The 25411-nt window shown below is 39.8% G+C and overlaps 2 protein-coding genes across 2 annotated transcripts in view; one reads left to right on the top strand and one right to left on the bottom strand.

Moving 5' to 3' along the window:
- Positions 1 to 3529: 3529 nt before the first annotated feature.
- Positions 3530 to 4540, bottom strand: LOC140238793 (uncharacterized). The gene has a single exon (XM_072318690.1). The coding sequence runs from the start codon at positions 4538 to 4540 to the stop codon at positions 3530 to 3532; it is 1011 nt and encodes a 336-aa protein (XP_072174791.1).
- Positions 4541 to 8894: 4354 nt separating this feature from the next.
- LOC140239170 (exosome complex component 10-like) overlaps positions 8895 to 25411 on the top strand; it is a 127931-nt gene continuing 111414 nt past the window's right edge. Inside the window, exons 1-10 of the mRNA XM_072319052.1 lie at positions 8895 to 8997; positions 10393 to 10438; positions 12519 to 12685; positions 13013 to 13137; positions 14705 to 14841; positions 16442 to 16565; positions 18470 to 18571; positions 19175 to 19337; positions 21010 to 21088; positions 21803 to 21989. Coding sequence (XP_072175153.1) covers positions 8895 to 8997; positions 10393 to 10438; positions 12519 to 12685; positions 13013 to 13137; positions 14705 to 14841; positions 16442 to 16565; positions 18470 to 18571; positions 19175 to 19337; positions 21010 to 21088; positions 21803 to 21989 — 1233 coding nt within the window. The remainder of the gene's footprint in view (positions 8998 to 10392; positions 10439 to 12518; positions 12686 to 13012; positions 13138 to 14704; positions 14842 to 16441; positions 16566 to 18469; positions 18572 to 19174; positions 19338 to 21009; positions 21089 to 21802; positions 21990 to 25411) is intronic.

Here is a 25411-nt window from a genome sequence, read left to right as displayed (position 1 = left end):
TTTTTTTTCTTTTTTTCTTCTTTTTTTTTCTTTTTTTTTACCAGCGGATTGGGGGGGGGGGGGGGCACGTGCCCCCCCATGCCCCCCCCCCCCGTAGTTACGCCACTGCCTGTAAAATGTGTGTTCTTCCATAGCTCCAATAGTTTCAAACTAGTCCTGTGAGGAAACTTTATTTTAATCGGACTGTCTGACAATTATCATGAGATTGCTATTTATTTTCAGAGTGTTTTGAGGCATCTGTAAGATATAAAATACTATCATTTATTGTGGTCATATCATCGCCCAACATCCGACACACATTCTATTATTTTTCAATATACCATTTTTGTACTTCTCAATACATGTATTAGTATAATTATATGACCTGTAGCAGAAATTCACTAGTGCTATAACATGAAGAAAAATGAAATCATGATGCTCTCCAGACTACAGTATACCAATATACTACCTCAAAGTATGCCTCTTTGCTGAGTGATATCTGCATGATGTCACACCTTAAGCGGCTATTTCAACCAACATCAAATGCATCAAAACTTTGGGGTATATTCGTCCATCATTTTAATCATGTAGAGTATAAAACAACATCATTTTACCAGTTTTGTGAATTTTGAACAATTCAATAAGAATAACAAACAAATGAACATTCACATTCACTGATTATTTGATCTAACCGCCGTAATGTATAAAAGTGTGTGAAGTATCGCTCTGCCGAACATAGACCATCAATCTACTGGTACCTTACAAAATGCTTGCAAACGACCGACCAAAGCGGGCCACTAATACGAACAAACGATGACAAAGCCGGCGATAGCCCGTGTCCAGCAGCGAAGATACAGCATATGATGATGTCGAGCTGACTGAAACTGTTCAAGCTGCAGTGGAAAACCTGCTATCTGACTCGGATTTTGTCACAAAGCTCGTCAATGCCTTTAAAGGACAAGTTCACCTTCATAGACAGGTGGGTTGAGTGAATGCAGCAATATTAGTAGAACACGTCAATGAGAGTTTGAGGAAAATCGGACAATCCGTTCAAAAGTTATACATTTTTGAAGTTACTGCTCAGTCACGGCTGGATGCGAAGACTACTACTTGTGATGTCATATTAGTACAACTATATAGAGAAAGTGTAAAGAAAATTCAGGATATTCTCACTTTTCTCGCATAATAAAAGAACAATTGACTTCCCTCTTGCAGAAGGCAAAGGGAATAATATTACCCTTAACATACGTCAATGACGAGTCGAGGAAATGTGCATTTTTTTCAAAAATTAAAATTTTGTGAAATTGTCTTTATATTTTACTTATACTGTTGTACGCATGTGACATCATGCACTCTAGTAGTCTTCTCATCCAGCAGTGACTGTGTAAATACTTAAAAAATTCATAACTTTTGAACGGATTGTCCGATTTTCCTCAAACTTTCACTGATGTGTTCTACAAATTATACTACTCCATTCTCTCAATCCTTATGTATATGAAGGTGGACTTGTCCTTTAAACACATGCAGGCTGCTTAAAATGAGGATCCAGGCTGCCATATTATGTGAGGAAGTTCAGCAATCTCTGCAATTTGACATTGAACATGTTGAAAGCCGAGCTAAAAAAAAAAAAAAGAAAAGAAAAAGAAATGGCGTCCCTGGCATGGAAGCGGCCGTGCGTGATCTGGAAACCACCATGGATGAGGCAGAACAATATTTAAGGACAAACTGCCTCATCTTTGCTGGGAAACAGGAGAAGGCAGACAGAAGCACCGACGATGACATCGACCGTTCTCTTCAATTAGGACCCCTTGAACAGTCGGCGTCTGCCGCCACCTCGGCCTCGAACGAAAGGAAATCCCAGCCAAGGAACGTCATCATCAAATTCGCTAATTATCGCGTGAGAGAAAAAGGTCTGAGGTCCAGGCGCGATTCAACTTCAGGAAGCAGTCTTCGAAGCACAAAACCGTCTTCATCAACGAAAACTTGACGAAAGGACGATCGAAAAACCTCTCTAGCTCTCGCAGCCAATCTCTATTGGGTAATCATACACTCAGTTTCACGAAAAATCCTGCCGGTATGGCATTGATATGAGGGAAATAGTGAAATTCTGAGGAGTTGACCTTAAACTTAGACCCTATGACCCCCAAATCCCCAAGATAATCACTGCCAGTCAGTACATGCAGATGTACCAATTTTCATACCTTGAATCACTTCCGAGATATATGAGGAAAAATTCAAATTTTAACGTACAATAAGTTCAATTGAACTTTGACATCATGGCCCGAAACTCTCTCTATTCGGTAGCACATGACTTGTATACACTAAGTTTCAAGAAAATACTTTCAGGCATTGCATAGATCAGGTGTAGTCTCACCTCCCTGCATTAGATTTATCGGGAAATGGTGAAATTTTGAGCATTAATTTTGACCATGACCTTTGACCTTGAGCATGTACACCCAAAGGTTGATAGGCACAACTCGAAAACATAATTCCTCCGACGTCACTTCGAGGCGGAGACAAAACAAAAACTATGTTTTATCACACGTAGAAGGAGATATCAAGATGCTAAAAAGTGATACACTGTACATCTAACAGCAATATTTACATACCGTTATTAGAACTCAATCACCCTATACTCAGCATATCTACGTATACATAACATTGTATCAAAATCTCACATTAAACTATTCTCCCCTTCAACATCAACAACTTTAACATAATTTTTTTTTTATTTACATCAGACACCACTATTTTGGCCTTAATTTTACAACAAAGAAGAAATATATGCACATTGGAAATAAGAAATAATATCAGACAGAAACGTGTATATGAAATAGCAAATAAAGAATTAGAAGAAGAGGAAAGTGAAGAAGAAATAGACGGCGGTGGCAGAGGAGCGTGAAAATGGATGATTACAGATTTAACACCATTTGTTTTTCTGTTCGTAGCATCCCTATATGTACACATTTACAGAAATTCAGTAAGACATCATTCTCCACCCACAAGTGCTGTATGTGATGGATTCAGACGTACTACGACGATAACACTGTGCTCTCGCTGATTTAAAACGAAGACAATTATGATAACAATCATAATAACAATCATAATAACAATCGTGTTGTTTAGGACATTATTCACTCAGAACTTTTGTCAAAATCCCTGGCGCACAAACGCAACTTGTTTTCTTTGTAAAAGTGATCGACAATTAATGCTATAATATTATGAACTCTTCCCAAGTTGCTTTAATCAGACATGGGCGGACATTTTTATCCCTTTTCACTACCCTCTAAATTGTGGATTTTTTTTTTTTTACTCACATCGCCCTATATACACTCCAACTTCGCCATAAACCACTTATAATCACCAATTCTTTTGAGAAATCAAACGTTATAAAATGCTGACAATAATAGCTGGCGCCATGTGGAATATCAATACTTGTAGAATTTGGTTATAGAATGTACTCATCAAACCTCAAGTACATAACTCCATCATAGTAATAAACAGTATGCATGTGGATGAAGATACTACTGCTAAGTTCTACAGCCAAAGCTTAAAATATCTCCCTAAGCAAACTACTAACTATGTCGCTTGGAATGCAAAACAACCCAAGGTACGAGGAAGGGAAAACTTTTCGATGGGTTTCCATGCCAACGAGAACAGAGAGGAGTGCGACCATGTCTTCTCTATTTGCAGGGTATCGGCTGATGTGACTATGATCCGCCTCGGTTGCCGGTGTAGAAACAGGTTCTCCTGCCCGAGACCTGTCCAGAGAAATTACCACGACGAAAATAGAAATTCTGCAGTTGTATCGATAGATGACCCTCTCTGGAAACGGGTTTTTCGTTAGCTTTATAGCTAAACTCCTCAAAATTGATCGATCCCTTGCGTACAACACGAAATCGTCCCGTCTGGCAAACATTGCCAGTCCCTTAATGGGTGCTTCATCTGATGCTAACATCTGACGGATTGCGATGTGCGCCAGAAGAACCTCAAGCTTCAGAAATCTTGCTTCATTTTTTAGCGACTCCCATCCATTCGAAGAGGTATATGGAACGAGAGCTCCAAACCGGAGATATTCCAATATGTGGTTGAAGAGTTCTCCGTCACCTGGTATTAAGTATTGACCGTTCACTGGAGTGGCCTGGTAATCCAGAATCTGTTGGAAAACTGACTTGGGCTCATGGGAAAGAACTTCCCTTGTTGTTGTGTAAGTCGTTCCAGAAACGTTTAAAGAAATAGGGTCACTGCGCTTCACCACTCTCAAGGTCTTGATGTCAGTTTTGAGTGATTGGAGCTGGTAGAAATCTGCTTCGCGCTCGAGTAAGGCGAGCTCATTGAAACCTTCTGGTAGAATGAGCTTGTTATCACGCAGGTAATTGAGAATGTATCGGAATATGTCACCGTCACGATCAATTCTGTAGTTCCCCCGTTCATCTCTGATGGCACTGGTAGGGTTGCCACTCAATAGCAAGGTGAAGAAACTTTCAGGTTGACTGGTGAGAGTCATTTCGGATGTCTCGTAAATTCTGCCTCCAACATTCAGTCCTACATAAGACGCCATTGTTTGTATTTCTCACCTCTGGTACGAAGCTCCAAACACGACTGATCCTTGATTACGAGGGCACCCTAGCTAAAAGCGACTTCAAAAGCGCCAGACATTGGATGTCTCGTAGATTTTTAGATCCTACACATACAACGTCATTCAGGTTTCGGTTGTATTGTCTCATTTTGGCAAGCATACCACACATTTAATATCAGACTATATAGCAACAGGAACATGTGAGTAAGCAGAGTGGGTTGTTTACCCGATGCCAACCGCAGCAACAATGTAGCAATCCTCTCTTTACTTTCGATCTCTTTTCCTGTTTTCTTGTCCAGCATGTGACCACGGCACATCGGGACGCTTTTGTAATACAATCATGTGTAGGGCGTGTCAGGCAGCACTGCGTTCAAAGCCATGCAACTATAGTGTTCGCGCGCACTCAGATATTCTATTTTCCGGGGTTCAGTAATCAGGATCATAAATGAAATTGCCCTTTATACCATGTATACAGAGTCAAGGTGAATGTGTGAGCACCTGATACCAACTGCGGCACCAAGACACACTCAGACATCTTTTGATTTTCTTCCTTTTTGCTTTCTCTTTTTCTTTCTTTACTTCCTTCTTTCTTTTTTTCTGTAATGTATCAATGACATTGGGAAGCCTTGGTAAAATACTCAAAATGTGTTAGCAATGTTGTGCTCCATAGCTATGCCAGCTAAAAAAGAAATAAAAATAAACATTATTATCATTAGCATTATGATTATTATCATTGCCAATACATTTATCATTTGTCACAGAATATTGAGAAAATTAACAGTGAAAGGAAAAAAGGAGAAAACTATCAAGACGGCATTGGAAGATCCAGAAAACGATAACTGATATATTATTAGCAATATTTAAACGCAATGGGGCTGTTAGAAAACATTAATATGAGGACTGACAAATTTTGGTTGTAGAGAGATGGGATTACAACACACAGCTCACATGATCACTCCAACATTCTCACAGAATCGCCTTCTTTCGTCACTTCCTCATCCGCATGAACTTTGCCTCATTCTACACGTACATATCAGAAAGAGTTGTAAATACGGTTACAGCTCGTTATTCCGAAGGTTCGATATTCCGAAGGCTCTTTATTCCTAAGATTCGTTATTCCGAAGGTTCGTTGTTCCGAATTTCATTTTCGGATCGACCAATATCTTCGGAATAACGAACCTTCGGAATAACGCCACACATTTTCGGATTAACGAACCCTTTTTCATTTTCGGATTAACGAACCTGTAGGTAAAGGGAATTTGCTTGTTTTGGATGAACGACCCTTCGGAATAACGAACCTTCGGAATAGCGAACCTTCGGAATAACGAACAGCACCCGTAAATACTAGAGGTGTTTTGTTCCTTTATGTACTAAATTTCTTTTTTTATGAAATCAAATTTACTAAAGAAGAATGATGAATGGAAAAGAAAATGTCACAAGACAGTAACGTGATCAAACGATTTTTTTTTTTTTTTAATATACACACTAAGAAATACGGGTTTGAATTTGAACCCCAAAATTGTCGCCATACAACCTTCTTCTTCTTCTTTTCCTCCCTCCGTTTATGTCGGAGATTGACGAGCGTGGATGGTTCATGAGGTTCATGAGGTCATTGAGTTTGGGTATAGGTTGTATTAGATAAGGTGGTCTTCAGAGTAGAGCTGATTGGGATGTTGTGCTGCATGGAGAAAGGAACGCCGCTCAAACCTTGTGTGGTCCAGGTTGAGGGTTTGACCAAGCAGTAAGAGTGTTTCATGATCAATACCTCGTGATATTGGTTGTGCAAGCGTGGATGGTAGAGAGGTGTTCAAGAGTAGGTACCTTCCTGTTTAGATAGGTGATATCAGGGGACAGGGTTGGAAAGATTGCAGTTCAATCGTTAATATGGAGTTTGCATAATGTGAAGGGAGCATAGCAGGACTTTGTCATTGGCAGACTGTGGGAGGTTAGAGTCATGGTAAGAGTGTGGTGCATGTAAACTGGAGCGCAGTCTGGGTGTTATTGGAAGGAAAGGGATATTTCAGCAGGCGCACTTTCTGTTCTGTTTAATAAATCAATGGCGGATTCCAGTGGTGTGACGGCAGGTAGACACAAGTGTACGGTGGTTTCATCTTCCTCATTGCATAGGATGCATGTGGGGTCCATCTACTTCTTTATCTTGAGGAGTCTTGCTTGTAGTAGGTACATGACACATGTGGATGTTAAGAGTTGAGCTCTTGCTGTCAGGGCCTGACGGATGATATGGGATGGAGGATTTGTGGGGTAGAGAATCATCGGGTTAATGTGATTCCAGTGTGTCCAAAATTCAAGTGAGGGTATGAGGTTAATCTTTTTTGTGAGGTCCTTATGTGTTGCTGTAGAGATCACATTTCTTATGAGGCGCTTCCAGCGGGGATATGGCATGAAACGGTTCATGAGGTCATTGAGTTTGGGTATAGGTTGTATTAGATAAGGTGGTCTTCAGAGTAGAGATGATTGGGGTGTTGCAGCTTGCTGCATGGAGAAAGGAACGCCACTCAAACCTTGTGTGGTCCAGGTTGAGGGTTTGGCCAAGCAGTAAGAGTGTTTCATGATCAATACCTCGTGATATTGGTTGTAGGCCGGTGAGGAGATATATACTTTCATCTGCAGCAGACAGGGGTAGACCGATGATCCGTTTGAAAAGATGTGTTTGCGTCTGATCGAGTTTGGCTATCATGCTTTTTGTTAGGTGGTATATGGAAACTCCATAAAGCATGCGGGGGAGGCAGAAAATATTCCACAAGTGTGCGGATAGTGTGGGAATAGGACCTACGGTGTGGGCTCCAACTCCAGAGAGGGCATAATGTTTTGAGTCCTTTTGCAATATGTAAGATGTCTGTTGGGTCGAGCCGGGTTCTAGATTTCATAATTCCGAGATGCTCATGGGAGGTCTTCTGTACTATGGAAGTGCCGCTCATTGTCCATTGCACTTGACTGTCTGATCTTTTCCTGTTTGTTACCACTATTGCGCTCTTTGAGGGGTCAATCTTGTAGTGCCGCCTGTCTGCATACGTCTGTGTAACATTAAGCATCTCCTGAAGTTCGTTGGGTGAAGAGCTCAGTAATGCGACGTCGTCAGCCAAAATGATGACCCTTGAGTATCTGTTCAGGAAGGTGCATCCAAGATTTCTATTACGTAGTTCTTTGCTCAGGTCATCAATGAATAGGGTATATAGGGAGGGCGATAGGACTCCACCTTGTCGTACTCCCTGGGTGATATGGAAGGGTGGTGAGGTTCTCTCTTGCCAGAATACTCTGCTTGTCCTGCCATCATACATATCTTGGACGATACTGTACGTGCTAACATCCAAGTGGGCAGCTCTGAGTTTTCCTAGAAGCCCCTCGTGTCACACTTTGTCGAAGGGTTTTTCTGCGTCAAGAAAGGCGATGAAGGTAGGTTTCTTTGCGGCATTGTTAATTTCGATGGGGAGTTCCAGGGAGAGAGAGGTAAGTTGACAGGAGAATCCCTTGCGAAATCCAAACTGAAGTTCATCCGATATGATCTGTGTTGTGAGCTGTCTTTCGAGGCGTGGCTTTATGCATTGTTCCAGGAGTTTGCTATAAGACGGAGGTGAGTGTGATTCTTCGGTAGTTTTTTATGGTCCATTGTGTCTTTATACCTTTCCCTTTATGAGAAGGGAGGATGATGCCTTCCTTGAGGGATTGTGGGCAGAGTCCGTATCTGATGATGGCATTCAATACGCGGAGGAGGCAGAATGTATTCCATAAGTGTGCTGATATATGTGGGGATAAGACCTAAAGTGAGGGCATAAAAGTTTTGAGCCCTTTTGCAGCTAGTGATAGTTTCTGTTGGGTCGAGCCGGGTTCTAGGTTTCATAATTCCGAGATGCTCATGGGAGGTCTTCTGTTCGATGGAAGTGCCGCTCATTGTCCATTGCATTTGGCTGTGTGATCTTTTCCCGTTTGTTACCACTATTGCACTCTTTGAGGGTCAATCTTGTAGTGTCATCTGTCTGCATACGTCTGTGTAACATTTAGCATCTCCTGAAATTCGTTGGGTGAAGAGCTCAGTATAATGTTACGTCGTCTGCCAAAATGATGACCCCTGATTATCTGTTCAGGAATGGGCATCCAAGATTTCTATTACGTAGTTCTTTGATGAGGTCATCAATAAAGGGTATATAGGGAGGGCGATAGGACTCCACCTTGTCGTACTCCCTGGGTGATATGGAAGGGTGGTGAGGTTCTCTCTTGCCAGAATACTCTGCTTGTCCTGCCTTCATAACATGTCTTGGAGGATATTGTACGTGCTAACATCCAAGTGGGCAGCTCTGAGTTTTCCTAGAAGCCCATCATGTCACACTTTGTCGAAGGGTATTTCTGCGTCAAGAAAGGCGATGAAGGTAGGTTTCTTTGCGGCATTGTAAATTTCGATGGGGAGTTCCAGGGAGAGAGAGGTAAGTTGACAGGAGAATCCCTTGCGAAATCCAAACTGAAGTTCATCCGATGTGATCTGTGTGAGCTGTCTTTCGAGGCGTAGCTTTATGCATTGTTCCAGGAGTTTGCTAAAGACAGAGGTGAGTGTGATTCTTCGGTAGTGTTTTAGGGTCCATTGCGTCTTTACCTTTCCCTTTATGAAAAGTCGAAAAGGGAGGATGATGCCTTCCTTGAGGGATCGTGGGCAGAGTCCGTATCTGACGATGGCATTCAACACGATTAATAGTACAGTAATCTCCGTGCGTCCATCCCCAGGTTTTTTTTTTAACCATCCCATAGGGTACAACTTTGCACCCCAGTAAGCAATTTGCACCCTTAGAGGTTTAAAGTTGCAGGGGTGCGAATTTGTACACACTGTTTTGTGTTAACCAAGGGTGCAAACATGCACCATAAACATCAATACACTGTGAATAAAAAAATTGGATCATGAGTACCAAGGTTTTACTCGTAAGATCAAACTTACACTCTGATGAGTATGTCTGCATAATTGTATAGGTAATAGGAATAAAAATATTAAGCGATTTAGTTGTCTACTTGCAAAATAAAAGGTGCAAATGTGCACCCCAGGGTGCTGCTATATGGACTTGAATAGTGTGCAAATTTGAACCTTTGTTTCTTTTAGTGTGTACACTTATATCAGCAACCACTCACTTTTTTTGACCATGATAAAGAATCAACAAAATAGACCAATTGAAAACGATCATGGTAGCAAGATCCACCCTGGGTCTCTAAATCAGCTGAGCTGTCCCAGCCACGAGAGCTTCCTATCAGTGCCGAATGTGCAGTTCCTCACAGTGCGCATGTGCATGAAGAGAGGCCAAAAGAGCCACGCGTCTTCTGGCCTCTCTCTCCTCCAATTACCGCAGCTCGCGGTCACAATGTTTGTGTATGATGCGTACACACACACACACACACACACGTGCCTCGGTGTTATAGCACTGTCCCTCGCAGATAAAAAAAAAGAAAGAAATGTAAATAGCAAACTTACAACACCACTGTAAAAATAAATTATTCGGGTCACACTAAACTTGAGTTGGTATGGATAAGAATAATACATGAAGTCACGTAAACCTATTATCTTGTACACTGATTAATAACCTAATTTATCTAATAAGTGCATTTCATTTTGAAAATTCCAAAATGATTGAGTTGTCACGATTTAGGCCTAGATAGGGCCTAATTCTTATAGGCCTACATATCACGTGTTCAATGCGGGTCTTATTTCATTTTCCTCATGATGTGGTCTCTTCGAGAACCATAATATGAGAACAGGATTGTATTGTTAAAATTGATTTTCTGATAACTATACAATAAGCTTCTATCTTTTCCCCCTTTTTTATTCAATTCATTCCCAGAGCCTGAGAGCAGGGAGGTGCATAGAGATCTTGAAGTATGGCGACGGTAAGGTTAGGTGTTTTTTCTTTAATAACACCCGGAAATGGGAGGGGAGAGAACTAACTGAGGACCTTTTTTTTGTCAGCTGAAGAAACCCGGAAGTGGACGGGGAGAGATGAGCTGAAAACCATTTTTTTTTTTTTTTTTGCTTGTTAGCTCATGAAACCCGGAAGTGGGCCCACACACTTTTGAAAACACTGCGCCGGCCCTGCTTTCAGCTTAGAAAGATAGGAAATAAACAACAACAGAATGTAGTGATGGACAAACGTATAGGCCAACACACGACTCATGAAAATCATGTTAAATAGTGGACAAGATTTGAATGATAATAAAATTAATCAAACCGCCTGTACAAATTAGCTCTTACATGGACAGTGCATCACCACCTTAAAAAGTCGTTCACTCGCACCCAAAACATCAATATTTTTCCTGTCGTCATAACGAATTAGGATGTTTGCAACAAAATAGGCCTATCATTGTGATAACGTAGCTGTGATCAGTTATGATAAGAGTGGTTTTTAGTCGCTGACTATGTCAGTCAAAAGCGAGTTCACCTTCATAGACATGTGGGTTGAGTGAATGCAGCAATATTAGAAGAACACATCAATGAGAGTTTGAGGAAAATTGGACAATCCCTTCAAAAGTCATGAATTTTTGAAGTTTCTGCTCACTCAATGAATGAGAAAGCTACTATAGCTTGTGATGTCACATGAGTACAACGGTATAAAGAAAGAATAAAGAAAATTCAACATATTTTCTCTTTTCTCACATAACAAAAGAACACTTGACTTAATTCTCTCTTTCAGAAGGCAGGGGAATGATATTAGGCCTACACTTAACGTCATTATGTCAGTGACAAGTCAAGGAAATGTGCACTTTAATTTAAAAAAAGTAAAGTTTTGTGAAATTCTCTTTTTATTTTCTTATTATAGTTGTATACGCATATGACATCAAACGCTGTAGTAGTCTTCTCATTCAGCAGTGACAACGCAGATACTTTAGAAATTCATAACTTTTGAACAGAATGTCCTATTTTCCCAAAACTTTCACTAATGTATTCTACTAATATTGCTGCATGCACTCAATCCACATGTCTATGAAGGTGGAATTGTCCTTTAATGAAATTAAAATTCTGCTTACAACCGATGTGTCCTCCAACTACACTTCGTATTACATATTGTAATCGCTTTCACTTGAAACTTTGTGAAAAAAAAATGTAAATTTGGGAAGTCCCATCCCTTTACTTATAAAATTACAGATGTAGTTTTTATTGATCCTTTCACCATGCTGCTCGTTTATGTTGATTTTGCCATATTCATAAGTCCCTATTTTGTACATTTTCAGTTTCCTACCCAGGTCAAAGCATTATGTTACTGAGTATTTGGTATGCGCACATTATCCAAATAAAAGGAATAGGGGTCTTATTGAGAATAGAGGTTAGGTGGGATGCGAGGCACATTCTTTTTCTTGTACTTTGCATGCAAAGTTTGGGATACAGATTATTCATTTTAAGAAAGTTGAAACGTCTCGGCAGCCGACGGATATGTTTCTTGCACCGGGGTTTTTCGGTTCGGATTTTGTAGTGGCGGTGCGCTGAAGGGCTCACACCTGTAAATAAAATGGACTGTCCCAGACCCCTTCACAAATTCGTACCAAGAAAAAAATTAATTAAAAATCAATGATGTAGTCTGGCAAAAAACTGAATAGCTGTAGATATTGAGTATGAATTCCTCTACAAACTGCATTTTGGTTGGAAGATGAAAGCTTTTCTGATGGAATTTGAGGGGACTATATTTCATTGGGTACGTGTACGGAAAATAGGTGATTTTTTGAGTGACAAGAACTCGTAGTCTGGCTTTGCGGACCCCTGGACAGAATTAGAGCAGAACAACCCACCCTGGCAATCTGATGGATGAAAGGTAATATCTCACTTATTCAGGTTAGAGAAGATGAAACACCTCATTTCTCCCAGCTATTTTACAGAATTTTTTGAAATTTGAATTTTAACACACGTCTCTATGGGGAATTATTTACCCGTGTGAGCCCTGAAAAGCTGGTTTTGCCCATTTTCTTCTCTTCGTGATAGCGCCCTCAACGCCACTAGGAGGAAAATGATTCGGAAACAGCAGAACAGTGCACAGTGGAACAGTCACAGAACAACCATGGAGCTACTAGCTCCATGGAACAACCAAAACCCGCAACACGCCACGTGCAGCCTCCGATCGACAGCTAGCCGAAGTCACCAGCACGTACGTACGTTGTACGTACATGTACAGTTAGTGGTACAGTATCATCGTGTAGGGTCCTACGCAATTTACAGTGTGTGGTACCATATACTGCGAATGCTGTCAGCGAAGGCAAACAGAGTCTAACTCTTGGCCTAGACTTCAGTCAGTACGGTACAGTACTGCGAAATGACTTTCAGATGAAACATTTCCCATTCGTTACCGCCTTCAGTGATGTGAATTTTGACACTTGAACCATTGAATTACCGGTATCTTTGCAGAATTATTGAAAAAAAAAACCAACAAAACATCGAGTTATCAGTCATCTAAATCATCATGGCTTCATTGCCATCAGAAACGACCAGCGCCGGCACGGCGGCCACGGGGAATGGCCGTAGGCGTAGTGATGTCGAGGGTGGAGCTGGAGGGTCAAGGGAAGAGGTGTTTCCTGGCTTTTCTACTGTCGACGACTTTGCGAAGGTAAGCTAGTCTAGATTTGTCTAGAGATTAGAGATCATCTGCTGACATGGTGGCAATGACTGATGAGTGATGTATCTACATAATTAAATGTAGACACTTTCTATCAAGTCATAACTTTGAAGTTGGTAAACAGTTACAAACTTGATGACAAACAAAAATACAATTTACAAATAACTGTTACTATACAGTTAGAGTCACAAAAACATTCAAAAACTGAAAGTCAGAAGTAAATTTGTCAACAGCGCAGCGATCAAATCAAGTTGATAGCAATGAACTGTGCTCGCAGATTCAGGACAGAAGTAAATTTGTCAACATTGATCAAGTTAACATCAACGTCAATGAACTGTGCTGGCTTTCATCTAACTGCGGATCCCCAACGTGCAGCGTTGGGGCTGTGACGTTTTCGCATTCAGATCGAGGAGTTGTACAAAACGGTGCCGTTTCGGCGCTATATTTCCTTAATTTTTCAACAAAAACTACTAGGAATACTTACATGGGTCGATTAAACCTAAATGATTAATTTCGGCGACTGTTTGATGCATTTCATCGCTTATGATGCAGAAAATGTTGTCTTATAACTCAAATATCTTCAGCTCACCGATGCTCACTGAAACTCACAATCACTCGCACAGCTCCCAGGCGCGCGCACAGCATGCATGCAGTGCAGTGCATTGACAGCATGCATAATGTGTACTAATGGATATAGCAGCAAGTCTCTCTACTACTGTTGCACTAGGGCAGGCTGCTTATTACTCCTAAAAAATGTAGAAAATTTTGCAGTTTCTAGATAAATGGGTGAGAAAAACCAAGTCGAAAAGGTACCGATAATGTATATTTCATTTTTTATTGTCACTGTGTTTATGATGGAAATTTAGCCGTGCTTTATTTGTGAAGTCGCCGTGAATGTGGCAATGGAGTTATTCGTGATTTTTGCTCCCGCTCAGCTGCGAGGTAGCTGCCAGGACCGCGCCGCAAGGCGCGGTCTCCGGGGCTAGCTTTCATCTTACTTGGGGGGTATCTAAATCACCTAATTTCTAACCTCAACTTGATTGATCCACAAAAAGGGTTTGATATTTTGTAGGCATATCATGGTGGCCATATCATAATTATTCAATCTGACAAAACTAGTTTGATCTATTTTCTCTTAATCACTAACAAACATTACAGATCATATTTGGATTTTTTTAAAACCAAAAGATCTGTCTGAGCTGCAGTCACAGAGTTTAATAGCAATGGGGCAGTCCACAGATCATGACAAGGGGTTTGCTTGTGACTGCACACAGATTTGACTATTTTGAGCTTAAATTGACCTCATAGTCAAAATTAATCCAAAGTCCAATTGATAGTTTGGATTACGTCAATACATGATTTTAGTATTGTACAATGTATTCTCACATCATGTTTCATCAGTTTTTCTGCAATGCCACCTATTACAAATATATTCTTTGTGTGACATTCTGTTGAAACTATTGAGCACTGCATTTCGATTTCATCATTAGGTTGGAATGTCATATTCTTTCTGCTTTCAAATTGTACCTTTCTTTACTTTCGTGATCCTCATTGGCAGAAAGCGTTGGGAAAGTTGATGCTGGCTACGAGAGCAGCCAACGAACTACCTGCTGGAGGTGATGACTATGACTTCTACTCCAGCTACGAAGGCTTCAGACATTTCTGTAACTCACAAGGAGACCGTCTACTCAGAAAGTAATTCCACATTCTATGATTTAATTTCATTTTTGTTTTTTAGTGTATCTATAGATTGATTTATGTATTTTTTTTCTGCAGGGTAAAGAGGGAAGAAATCATTTTCATGCTAATTGCCATTCCAGCAAGACTTGCCATTGGATCATAGCAACTTGTGGAAGCATTGTACATTATTTTTTTCTTAATTGGACCCCAGATGTTGTAATTAGACTCATATTTGATTTTGGCTTTTGTGTATTATTACCTTTCATATCTTATCACAGAAACTGTTGTAGAAACTCTTTTGGTTTACAGCAGTTACAGATGTACCTTGATGATTGATATGCCATGTTCTACTGGGATTCTGTACTTAATACTAATTGTGTACAAATAGTTACATCTCACCATAATTTCATTCTAACACAACAGGTGTTGACATGAAATATCTTCTTTTTTTTTGTGTCCTTCGTTGGGTTGAGCAAGTAAAAGTTCTGATAAAAGAAACAGTTTGTACGTGTACATGTATGGTACCTTTTATGCACTTTAACGGTGCACTGCTTTCGTGCTTTCTTTATGCCTTTCCGTTAACATTCCCCAAAGTGACACAATGAAGAAAGGGTTTCATACTTTGCATCCAAATAAGCCGGCTGTCCCACAGCTGTGGCATTGTGGGACGGTGGTATAGCGGTGCATAAATCAACATTTCTGTCTCCTTCCTCTTGTACCCTGACTTCACTCCTAGCTGAGGTGCAATGATATGACAGACACAGGAAGCACAAACTTTACACATGATACTGATCGATGGCTTTGATGGTTGTATGCATAGCGTTGATATATGTTGACAAGCTCAATCTTATCAATGTGGTATTATCACTGAATTATCATACTTTATGTTGTTATGTCATTTAACTACTGCTGGAAGGAATTGTGTTGATCCTCTACAGAGTATAATAGGACTGAAAAATCTAGTGGAGAACTGGTTAAAGGTAAAATCTAGAGTTCCCATATTTGCGTGCAGAAACTGTCAGTTATCCAGTAGACACATACACTGTATCTATAGATGCATTATAAAGCGATTTGGGACATGATGCTGTGATAACGCTATTTCACTTGAAAAGGTAATGATAAAAAATTAAAAATATTGGTCAAAAAGGTACACAGACAGTATTGCGATCTCGGAGCATATCTCTCATGGTTGCTGTGTAATGTTTTATAAAATTAATTACAAATGGAGCCATATCAATATCCATCGATCCTCCTCTCTAATGAATCATATACAGCTTGTATAGACTGTACTACTGCTACGGCTTGATGGATCATTACTTTATGTTCCGCCTTCCCCCCACTGAATTGGGAGGACGCTCAAATGTAAAAATTATTTACTATGGTGGGAAACTGTTTTGCAATTTAAACACTTTTTATACGTGCATCAAAATATTCCAAAACAAGTCCTTATCCTGACAGATTGCAACAGCCAGACAAGTTTCTTGGTAGACCTTTTCAGTACCATTGCAAGGAAATTCCAAAAGGTGGATGATGAATTTTGAGCCCTTCTGAGAATTGTGGTTTACCGTCAATGACATTCCTATTATGTGTGTGTATTTTTGTGATTGTCCCGTAGCATCCGGCAGCTAGCGGGCCAGCAGGGGGTAAAGGGAAGTCAGATTGGTATCAGCCGCACCCTGGAGCTGGAAGACCGGATGGATGCCCTGATTGAAACCAACGACACCCTCCTCGAGAGCGTGGTAAAAAATATCGGGCAATATTGGATACTGTGTAGGCTTGCCACTGTTTGTAATTGTAACTGGAATAAGCCGTCTGAGCATTTCTTTGTTAGGACAGGGTCACTGTAATATTTCTCAAGACATTTTTCAGGTGACTGACAAGTTCAAAAATTTAATATGAATAGAAGATATAAACTTTAGATAAATCTCAGCGTACTGATGGAAGAAATTCAATCGAAGTGTGCATGACATAATGTAGCCAAGAATGTTTTGTATTTTCTTTTGATACCAGTCATGGAAACAAAGAATTATTCAACACTAGCTTTGGATTTTACATATGATGTAAGATATTGTACAATAATTATGATGAGTTGTCTTATGTATTGGAATTCTTGAAGTTTGCAAAGTTACACTCTTTTGTGATCAGTGCCTTTTCTCTAGGGGGACAATAAATGATAGTACAAAACCTAATCGAGCAGTGGCACCTACACATAGATACCCTATATCTGCATTTATGTGTTGTCGTAAGGCTCCCCATACATAGGTCTGCCCTCCTCCAGCTGTGTCTGTGTGTGTGTGTGTGGATGACTGTATGAGGTTTCAAACTATATGTACAGATACCTGAGAGTGGTCACTAGTTGCTCGCACAGCAAGGTTTATGGACTGAAAATCCCTTCCTCTTTCCTACTCCAACTTATATGTGGCTGATATAGGCTGTCCTACTAAAGAAACAGGTCATATAATACAAGTAATTTTGTTATTGGGGGCATTTTTTTTTCCAAAACACCAATTGAAGCCTTGATCCATATATTCATAGAAAGGGCCATCACGTTGTGAATTTTGATGGTTATTAGACAGGAGCAACCGTTGCCGCTGGCTTTTAGAAACTGAAAAATTAGTGCTTCCACTAGGATTAGGCTTGAGAATCCAACATTTCCCCTTACTGTCACCATTCTGTTACAGCAAGGCACACAAGCCGTTATGTTAGCTTTCAGCTTGTGTGCTGCATAGATAAAAATGCTCCTGCACATTATATTTCACTGCACTATTATATTCTCACTTTCACTGTTTTAGTTTTGCTTTGATTACATCATGTACATGCTTTAATATTGCATGATTTCAAGAGGGTGTATTGCCATTCATCTACTAGTTCAGTCATATGTACATGTACTGCATCAATCCATGCTGCCATATCACATGTCTTTCACTGTGATGATGACTTTTACCATGATGCATATAGAAAGACTGTCTCCCTCTTGTGTCTTGGCCAGTACAGTGCCGTGAACACTATCAGGGACAGTGACATTACCAATCATCTCAACTTTTGGTTTTTTACTCATTGCATGAAATGATTGTTGCCATGACATTAGATATTTTCAGCCCAAGAATTTGTGATTTTGAGTGGAAACAAGAAAGCAGGTAAAATGCTCAGTGATGCCATTCAGCAATTTCTTTTCCACACCCTCTCAATCTTTAGCATACAATTGTATGGTATACGCCAGATATTTAGCCAGATTAATTTTTTCGCGAATCGGGACTTCCCAATAATTTTGTGAGTGGTTGAATTTGTGATTGTGGAGTAAAGTCCTGAACGAAGAAATGTATGCATGCTTGTCACATTTATGTCAGGAATAAGGATAACACTTTCATATGTTTCTTATTTTGCGAATAGCACCAAGCACTTGAAATTTGTGAAAATTAATACCTTGCGAAATATTTGGCGTGCACAGTATGTTATCAGAAGATTCAACTTGGAACTTATTTTTACTTGGAATTGTGTGATTCATCCAACCTTCTTTCTCTTTCTGTACCTTTGAAATTACATTCATTTGGAGTCCACACTTTATCTGGAGACTAACTGTGATAATTGCAGCCACACATTTTTCTCACCACTTTCTCTCATGTCATCTTTCTATTTCCTAAAGGGCGCCCTCTTGGACGAAGCAGCAGGCGTCAGCAAACCTCATCAAACTTTCCCCCCAGACCCAGTCAAGCCTCAGCTTGTCGTCACCAGCTGGAACCAAAAGGTGAGCCCTTCACGCCCTCTGTGAATTAGTGAGTGGTAATTTGAGAAACATGATATACTAGTAGCAAGCAAATTGCTGGTACAGGTTGAAGATTGCCTTTAGCTTCTTTAAATCCTTCTACACCAAAACTTACAAACCCGTACGAAGAGGTATATAGGTACACATATGAAGAAATGCATTTTGTATATTAAATCTTTGTCGTTTCACATCCAAATACACTTTTTAAAGTATCTAGTTCAGTAGAATTGCATCAAATTTGGCTGTACAGCAACATTTAGTCTTGCCTATTTCTACTTAAGTGCTATGTAATGTGTAGAATTCTTTATTGTTTTATGATGGAAGTAAGAATTTTCGCATTTTCTTGTGAGTTCTACAATACAAGTTTTTTTTTTTTTTTTTTTTTTTTTAACTACACCTGTACACATAGGCCTTGATACTTATCTATATATAGAAGGGTATTTTGATTTTAACTCTTTATTTTGTGCTGACAGTCTATAGAGTATTTCTTCAGTTTTTCACAGAAATAAACAATGTTTATGTATGCTGGATGTGTTTTTGTTGTCGTTCCCATTGTATATGACAAATTAATATTTCATTTCACAGAAAGCAGATGAAAAGATGCAGAAATCAAAGAACTTTCGCCTGATGCATGCTAAGAATATCACACGCCCACAGCTCAAGTTTCGAGACAAAGTAGACAACTCCAATACTCCCTTCATTCCTATCATCAGCCATAAACCCAACGCACTCAAGCCATTATCAGAAGGTGAGAATTTTTGATGTACATATTAAAGATTATCCTACTTGATTTGATAAGACAACATCCAATCCATAGCGTGGAAATGGCCTCAGCATGATAATTGTGTTTAACCCGTTGAGGACGAGCTGATTTTGTGACAACATGCAATTCCCATAGATCCCTGCCTGAGTATGCTTGAGACTCGTCCTCAACAGAATAATGAAATGCTTCAAAAATATGTTCCTTTGTAATGGACGATGAGATGAGTTGCAAGAAGACTCCTGTATTGAAAATAACATTAAATTGTAGCCCATGAATAGTGCATGATCAGTACATTACATGGGTCTATACCATGACCTGTTAGATGTAGAATTGTCAATGGCAATAATTACTGTTGCTTTAGCAGTGACTACCCCCCCCCCCCCCAGCTGATTGGTTGCTTTGTTGAATGTTGCTACAGAAACTTCAGTTATTAAAACTCAAGTGATTTATAACATTTTATGAAATTACTCCATGTTTGTCTGTGTCTGTGATGTAAGGAAAGCATTTATTTGATAAAATGTTTTGGTAGTTCTGCATTATGTCAGAAGATACACACCCTGGAGCAAAAGCACAAGAATCGAGTCGTAGACTAAAAATTGTATATGTCTGCTACTGAACAGAACGTAACATTCACATCAACAAGCATGAAGCCATTCCTACTCAAATTTCCACAAGTGATAGCAAAATGTCTTCAAATTAACACACATTATGCTTTATAAGGCATATACCTCTCTAATAGTATGTAGAGTAACTGCGTCAGTAAGCGGCCGTGCAGCCGTTCGCGGCAGGTACAACATACACGGTAATATACAGCTAAACACAGCATTGCACTGTTACATGCACACTACACATATACTAACACACTAGCAATCAACAAAAACCAACCGATAAAATGGGCACGATCTCTGATGAAAATGAAATTTTCTCACCTAAATGACAACATATCGCATCCAAAATGAAATTTTCGGTACAATGGTCCAAGAAACTGGATTTTTTTCCGTTTTCTCGATGTTTATGGATTTTGAAAACATATCCTCACGTAAAATAGAATTTTCGCTAGCCGATGTGGGCCGCCATTTTTTTCAGAAAGTGGATGTTACCATCGAAAAAAATGAGAAAAACACGAGAAAGACATCAACAACACCGCCAGAAGTGCGATCTTGTTTGCGGCCAATGCATGTGCGCACGCTATTTTCACGTGCTTTCGCAATGGGAATTGGCGCTTACGCAATGTTCGCGAGACATGTGAAGGCGTTCAGCTAAAGATCGCGGAGCACGGGCGTATTGCATAGGGATTGTACATCGTGCCGCAAGCAGAAATACTACGTCGCATATCGCCCTTATCGGCGAAAATTGTGCCGGGTTTTGCCCTGGTAAATCATGAAAACTGCGTTGGTCAATGGTAAATTTCTTTCATGAAAACAATTGCGTTAATGAATAATCTTGTCTATGATATATGAAATGGTTGAAAATAATTTGCCTGATTTGTTTACAAGTTGGAAAAACTCTTAACAATGCTTAAACTGCCGCAAACGGGATATTTTACTCTAATTATGATCTTATAATAATATATAAATTCATTCAAAATGCTATTGTATGTAAAACTTCTAGTTCTAAATGCTTTAACTAATGATGTTTTGTTTATTTCTCTTTTAAGCTCTAGAATTGGAGAAAAAATCAACTGAGCAAGATGGTGCCAAACCTTCAAAGCAAGATGAAGAGACGCAAACAGACCTGTGAGTGTTACTTGTCTTAAAGGGAACCTCCACTTACATGTTTTAACTCTCTATGTGGCATGGTGCAAACCCCCTGTGTGCCACAGTATTCTGAGACAGCAATGTAATCAGGCTTCGGGAAAACATTCTGCTTTTCAAATCTATGTAACTTTTGTAGATTTTTGATCATGCTGGACATGTATATGAGCACAGTTGTCAAGAAAATGTGAAACTTTTCTTTTATGTAAGTTGTATGACAAATCTATGATTGTTTTTCTTTCAAATGACCAATAACTATGTTACTGTAGAGCCATGACTTTTACACACAAAACAGTGACAGAAACTTAGAATTTACTTGCCAATCCAGTAGGGAACACCGCTTGATATTCAGTCACTAAGAAATTTGCAGGCTACATGTGACAGGAATGGAACCGCGAGAAACACTTTCATGGTACTGTGGCCTTTGGCGACTTATCAATCGGTTTGGGCGGGTTTTTACGTTCGAGCAGAATATGCGAACTTGGCATGCCGTTGACTAAGTCGGGCAAGCGAACGTGGCACATAAAGAGTTAAGTCAAATGGATAGGAGAGTGAAGAAGCCAAGTGATAATTGGCGGTACGTCGCAGCAAGTGAATTCATTTTTTTTTTTTTTTTTTTTTAAAGATTCAAATAATAGTTGTTCTTATGTTGATTGACTAAGGACTTAATGTTGTCCTTGCTGCTTGCCAACCCAGGTACCCACATCCGTACCAATACGAGCTGGATCATTTTGAGCCTGACCCCACCCAACTGGAACCGGTGGAGAACCCTAGCTACCTCCCTCTTGAGGCCACACCCCTCACTCTTGTGAATGACTCTAAGACCCTAGGAGAATTGCTGCAAGATCTGAAGAAAGTCAAGGAATTTGCTGTGGACTTAGAGGTAAACCTATCAGGCAGTGGATTTGAAGTGGATGACCAATGCCATAGATTTGCTACTGATATTTCAAGTTAATGCTCTTTTCTATTTCCACCCTTCATCAGCTTAAAAACTTGACATAGCTTATATCTTTCATCAGTATGTTACTCACAAAGTTTGACATTGAATATTGCCCAGAATTCACAATGATCATTACAGATACTTTATTTTCTTTTAACCCTAACTAGGCCGGGCTATTTAGGTAGATGATACGGCCGGGGGGGGGGGGGGGGGGGGGCTCCCAGGCTCCCCCTCCAGATCTCGGCCGTCGACTGCACGATCGCGACGAAAATTGGCACACACATTGCCTATGACGTAATCTAAAGTACAGTGAAGTTAATTTTTTAAACAAATTATCATTTATGTTAAATTATGCTAATTTATGCATAATGATGCATGAAATCAGACAATTTGGTACAGTGCACTCCCGTTATAACGAAATGCTCGGGACCGGCAGTTTTCTTTCGTTATAACGAAATTTCGTTATAACCGAACAAATACAATATATAACGAAAACAAGAAAACCACATATACTCTGTTTGCTGAATACTTATCATACACTGGAAAGCTATGTGAAATGTAATGGGATAATTGTATCACAATAATAAACGCAAGTTCCCCTCAGAAACTGTGGAACGAACACACAGTGGTGTGAAGCGTTCACCCATGCAGAGAAGCTATAAATGCTTGTTCCGCTACGAATTTTCGAAAGCAATTCGCATTTCGTTATAACGGAGCACATTTCTTTTGTTTTTCTTTGTCTGTGGCGCTCGGAAAAGACTTCGTTATAACGGAAATTTCGCTATAACCGTGTTCGTTATAAGCGAATTTTTTACCATAGACTTTAATGGTGATAATTTTGGGACCAGAAGATTTACTTCGTTATAACGAAATTTCGTTATAACCGTGTTCGTTATAACGGGAGTGCACTGTATAAATCACTAAGTAAAGCTCAAAACAGGCACATTTTTTGTGTAAGTATTCTTTTCAGTGTCCTTAGCAATGTAAGAGAAAAAAATTGTGCAATCAGAAAAAATTTCCTAAGTATTTTATTGTTTTTTAAAATTTCTTATGTATTTCTTTGTTTTTTCGACCTTATGTTTTTCATTGTTTTTTCGATGAAATTCGTCCGTGACTTTGTTTCGAACAAGAAAATATGTTATTTATTGATTTTACTCAATAAAACCCCAAAATAATCATGCTTTTATGAAATTTGCCTGTAAACACAGTTTGCATTGAAATTGTACACAAATTCACGTTTTTGAGCAATTTTTGGTCTGACATGCATGTACATATTTATGCACAACTTTGGAACCGCATGCCCGGGCATCGCAAATTTGGTGTCAAAAGATGCGGGAGACTCGAAAGAAAAAAGTCATGAAACATCGCGGCAATAGCTTTTCGCGATAGCGATACATCGCGCGAAACGTCGAGGGGGGGGGGGGAGGCCCCCCCCCCCGGCCTAGTTAGGGTTAAGGTGAGATCCTAGCCTAACTTGACAATTTGTCTAATTGTCCATGTGAAACGGCAAAACAATCACACACCAAATAATCTTTCTGCCTACATCCACATGTATACAAATGATGCACAGGATAGAGTAGGTTAGTGGAGGCGTAGCGCACTCGAGGGTATTTACAATTGTGAAACATGCACGAGGCTTAGCCGAGTGCATGTTGCACTACATTGTAAATACCCGAGAGTGAGCTGCATCTCCACTAACGCCACGAAATAATCCTGTGCATCATTTGTTTTATCAAATGGGTCGAAAACTAACAACATTTTTCACGTACCTTTGTGGATCAAGATGTCCGAAAATGTTTGTCCCAAACACGTCGCACTCGGAAATCCCGCACATACTGTACGTATAAGAGTATACGTACGCCACACATGTTATGCACACAAGAAAGGCCGGCCGGCAGCCCGAACTAGAAGTAACTGTTGTTTACAGGATTGACAGGGCGTATAGTAGCGCGCGACGCACTTGTAACAACTGATTGAGTGCGCACTGCTAGTGCAAACATTGTGACGTCGGCCGTGGATCCGGATGTTAGTGAGAAATTAATACAAGCACACGTGACTCATTTCAGCGCTTCCAATTGGCTACAATCTTGAACCCATTTTATAATACATAATAATAATAATAATATGAACACTTGTAATGCGCCGGTATCCATCATGAAAAGATGCTCATGGCGCAAGAAAGAGAGGCAGAGAGAAAAAAACCAGTGAAAAGGAGGTATGAGAAAAGGAATAAAGGAAATGTTTACGAAAAAGCTTGTCTAAATAACCAAGTTTTAAGTGAGCTCTTAAACTCACTTAGAGAGGACAGATTGCGAATGTTGTGTGGGAGTCTATTCCATAGGAATGGGCCAGCATACAGAAATGATCGATCACCCCAAGAATTGTGAGTTTGTGGTACGGCAAGTAGAGATGAGTTTGAAGACCTAAGGCGCCTAGAAGGATTGTAAGGGGTAATCAAACTACAGTTGTAGTGAGGAGCAGTTCCATGTAATGAATGAAAAACAAATAGCAGCAACTTGAACATGATTCGATAATGAATGGGGAGCCAGTGCAGAGAGATAAGTAAGGGCGTTACATGTTTTCTTGTAGGTGACAATGAAACTAAACGGGCAGCATTATTTTGAAGCTTTTGAAGGCGGTCTAGTTGTAACTTTGACGTGTTATACAGTAGAGCATTACAGAAATCCAAACGAGAAGTAATAAGTGCATGCACTATCTTTTCTGTACTAGACTGAGTGAGGTACTTTCTGATAAATCCCAAGTTACGCAATTGGTATCGCACAGACTGACAGATACTAGAGACTTGATATGACATAGACATAGTAGAGTCGAAAGTAACACCAAGATTTCTGCATTTGTTTGACAATTGAATTAATGAGTCCCCTACTTTGACAACACATGCTCCAGACTTTGACAGATGGGCCTTAGAACCAAACAATCTTAGCATACGATAATGTGGCTTTTCTTGTGATGTATCCAGCCCATCACACAGATCTGACTCAATTTCCAGGGTCCTGGCAAAGTCACATTCTTATAGTTCAAACAAATTCCTTCTACACTGCTTCCTGGTGTATAGGTCAGACGTTATATTATATTCATTTCTATGATAAGTTTTATTATTTTGTGAGATGATTGTGTTCTTTGTGAATTTGACACAACAGGAACAACACTAAAGTTATGGACATTGTTACTGCATTTGCTATCAAATTTCAGCTGAATTTGTCACTATTTGATTGTATTCATATTCCTGTGCCTTGGCTTTGCATCCAAATAAGCCGGCTGTCCCACAGCTGTGGCATTGTGGGACGGTGGTATAGCGGTGCATAAATCAACATGTCTGTCTCCTTCCTCTTGTACCCTGACTT

Source organism: Diadema setosum, chromosome 15 (genome assembly GCF_964275005.1).
Source record: "Diadema setosum chromosome 15, eeDiaSeto1, whole genome shotgun sequence".
Classification (NCBI taxonomy): Eukaryota; Metazoa; Echinodermata; class Echinoidea; order Diadematoida; family Diadematidae; genus Diadema; species Diadema setosum.
Note: the sequence above shows the minus strand (reverse complement) of the source record. Positions and strands in the feature narration are given on the sequence as shown.

Coding starts and splice junctions, on each gene's coding strand:
- LOC140238793 (XM_072318690.1), bottom strand. CDS start 4,540: ATGGCGTCTTATGTAGGACTGAATGTTGGAGGCAGAATTTACGAGACA.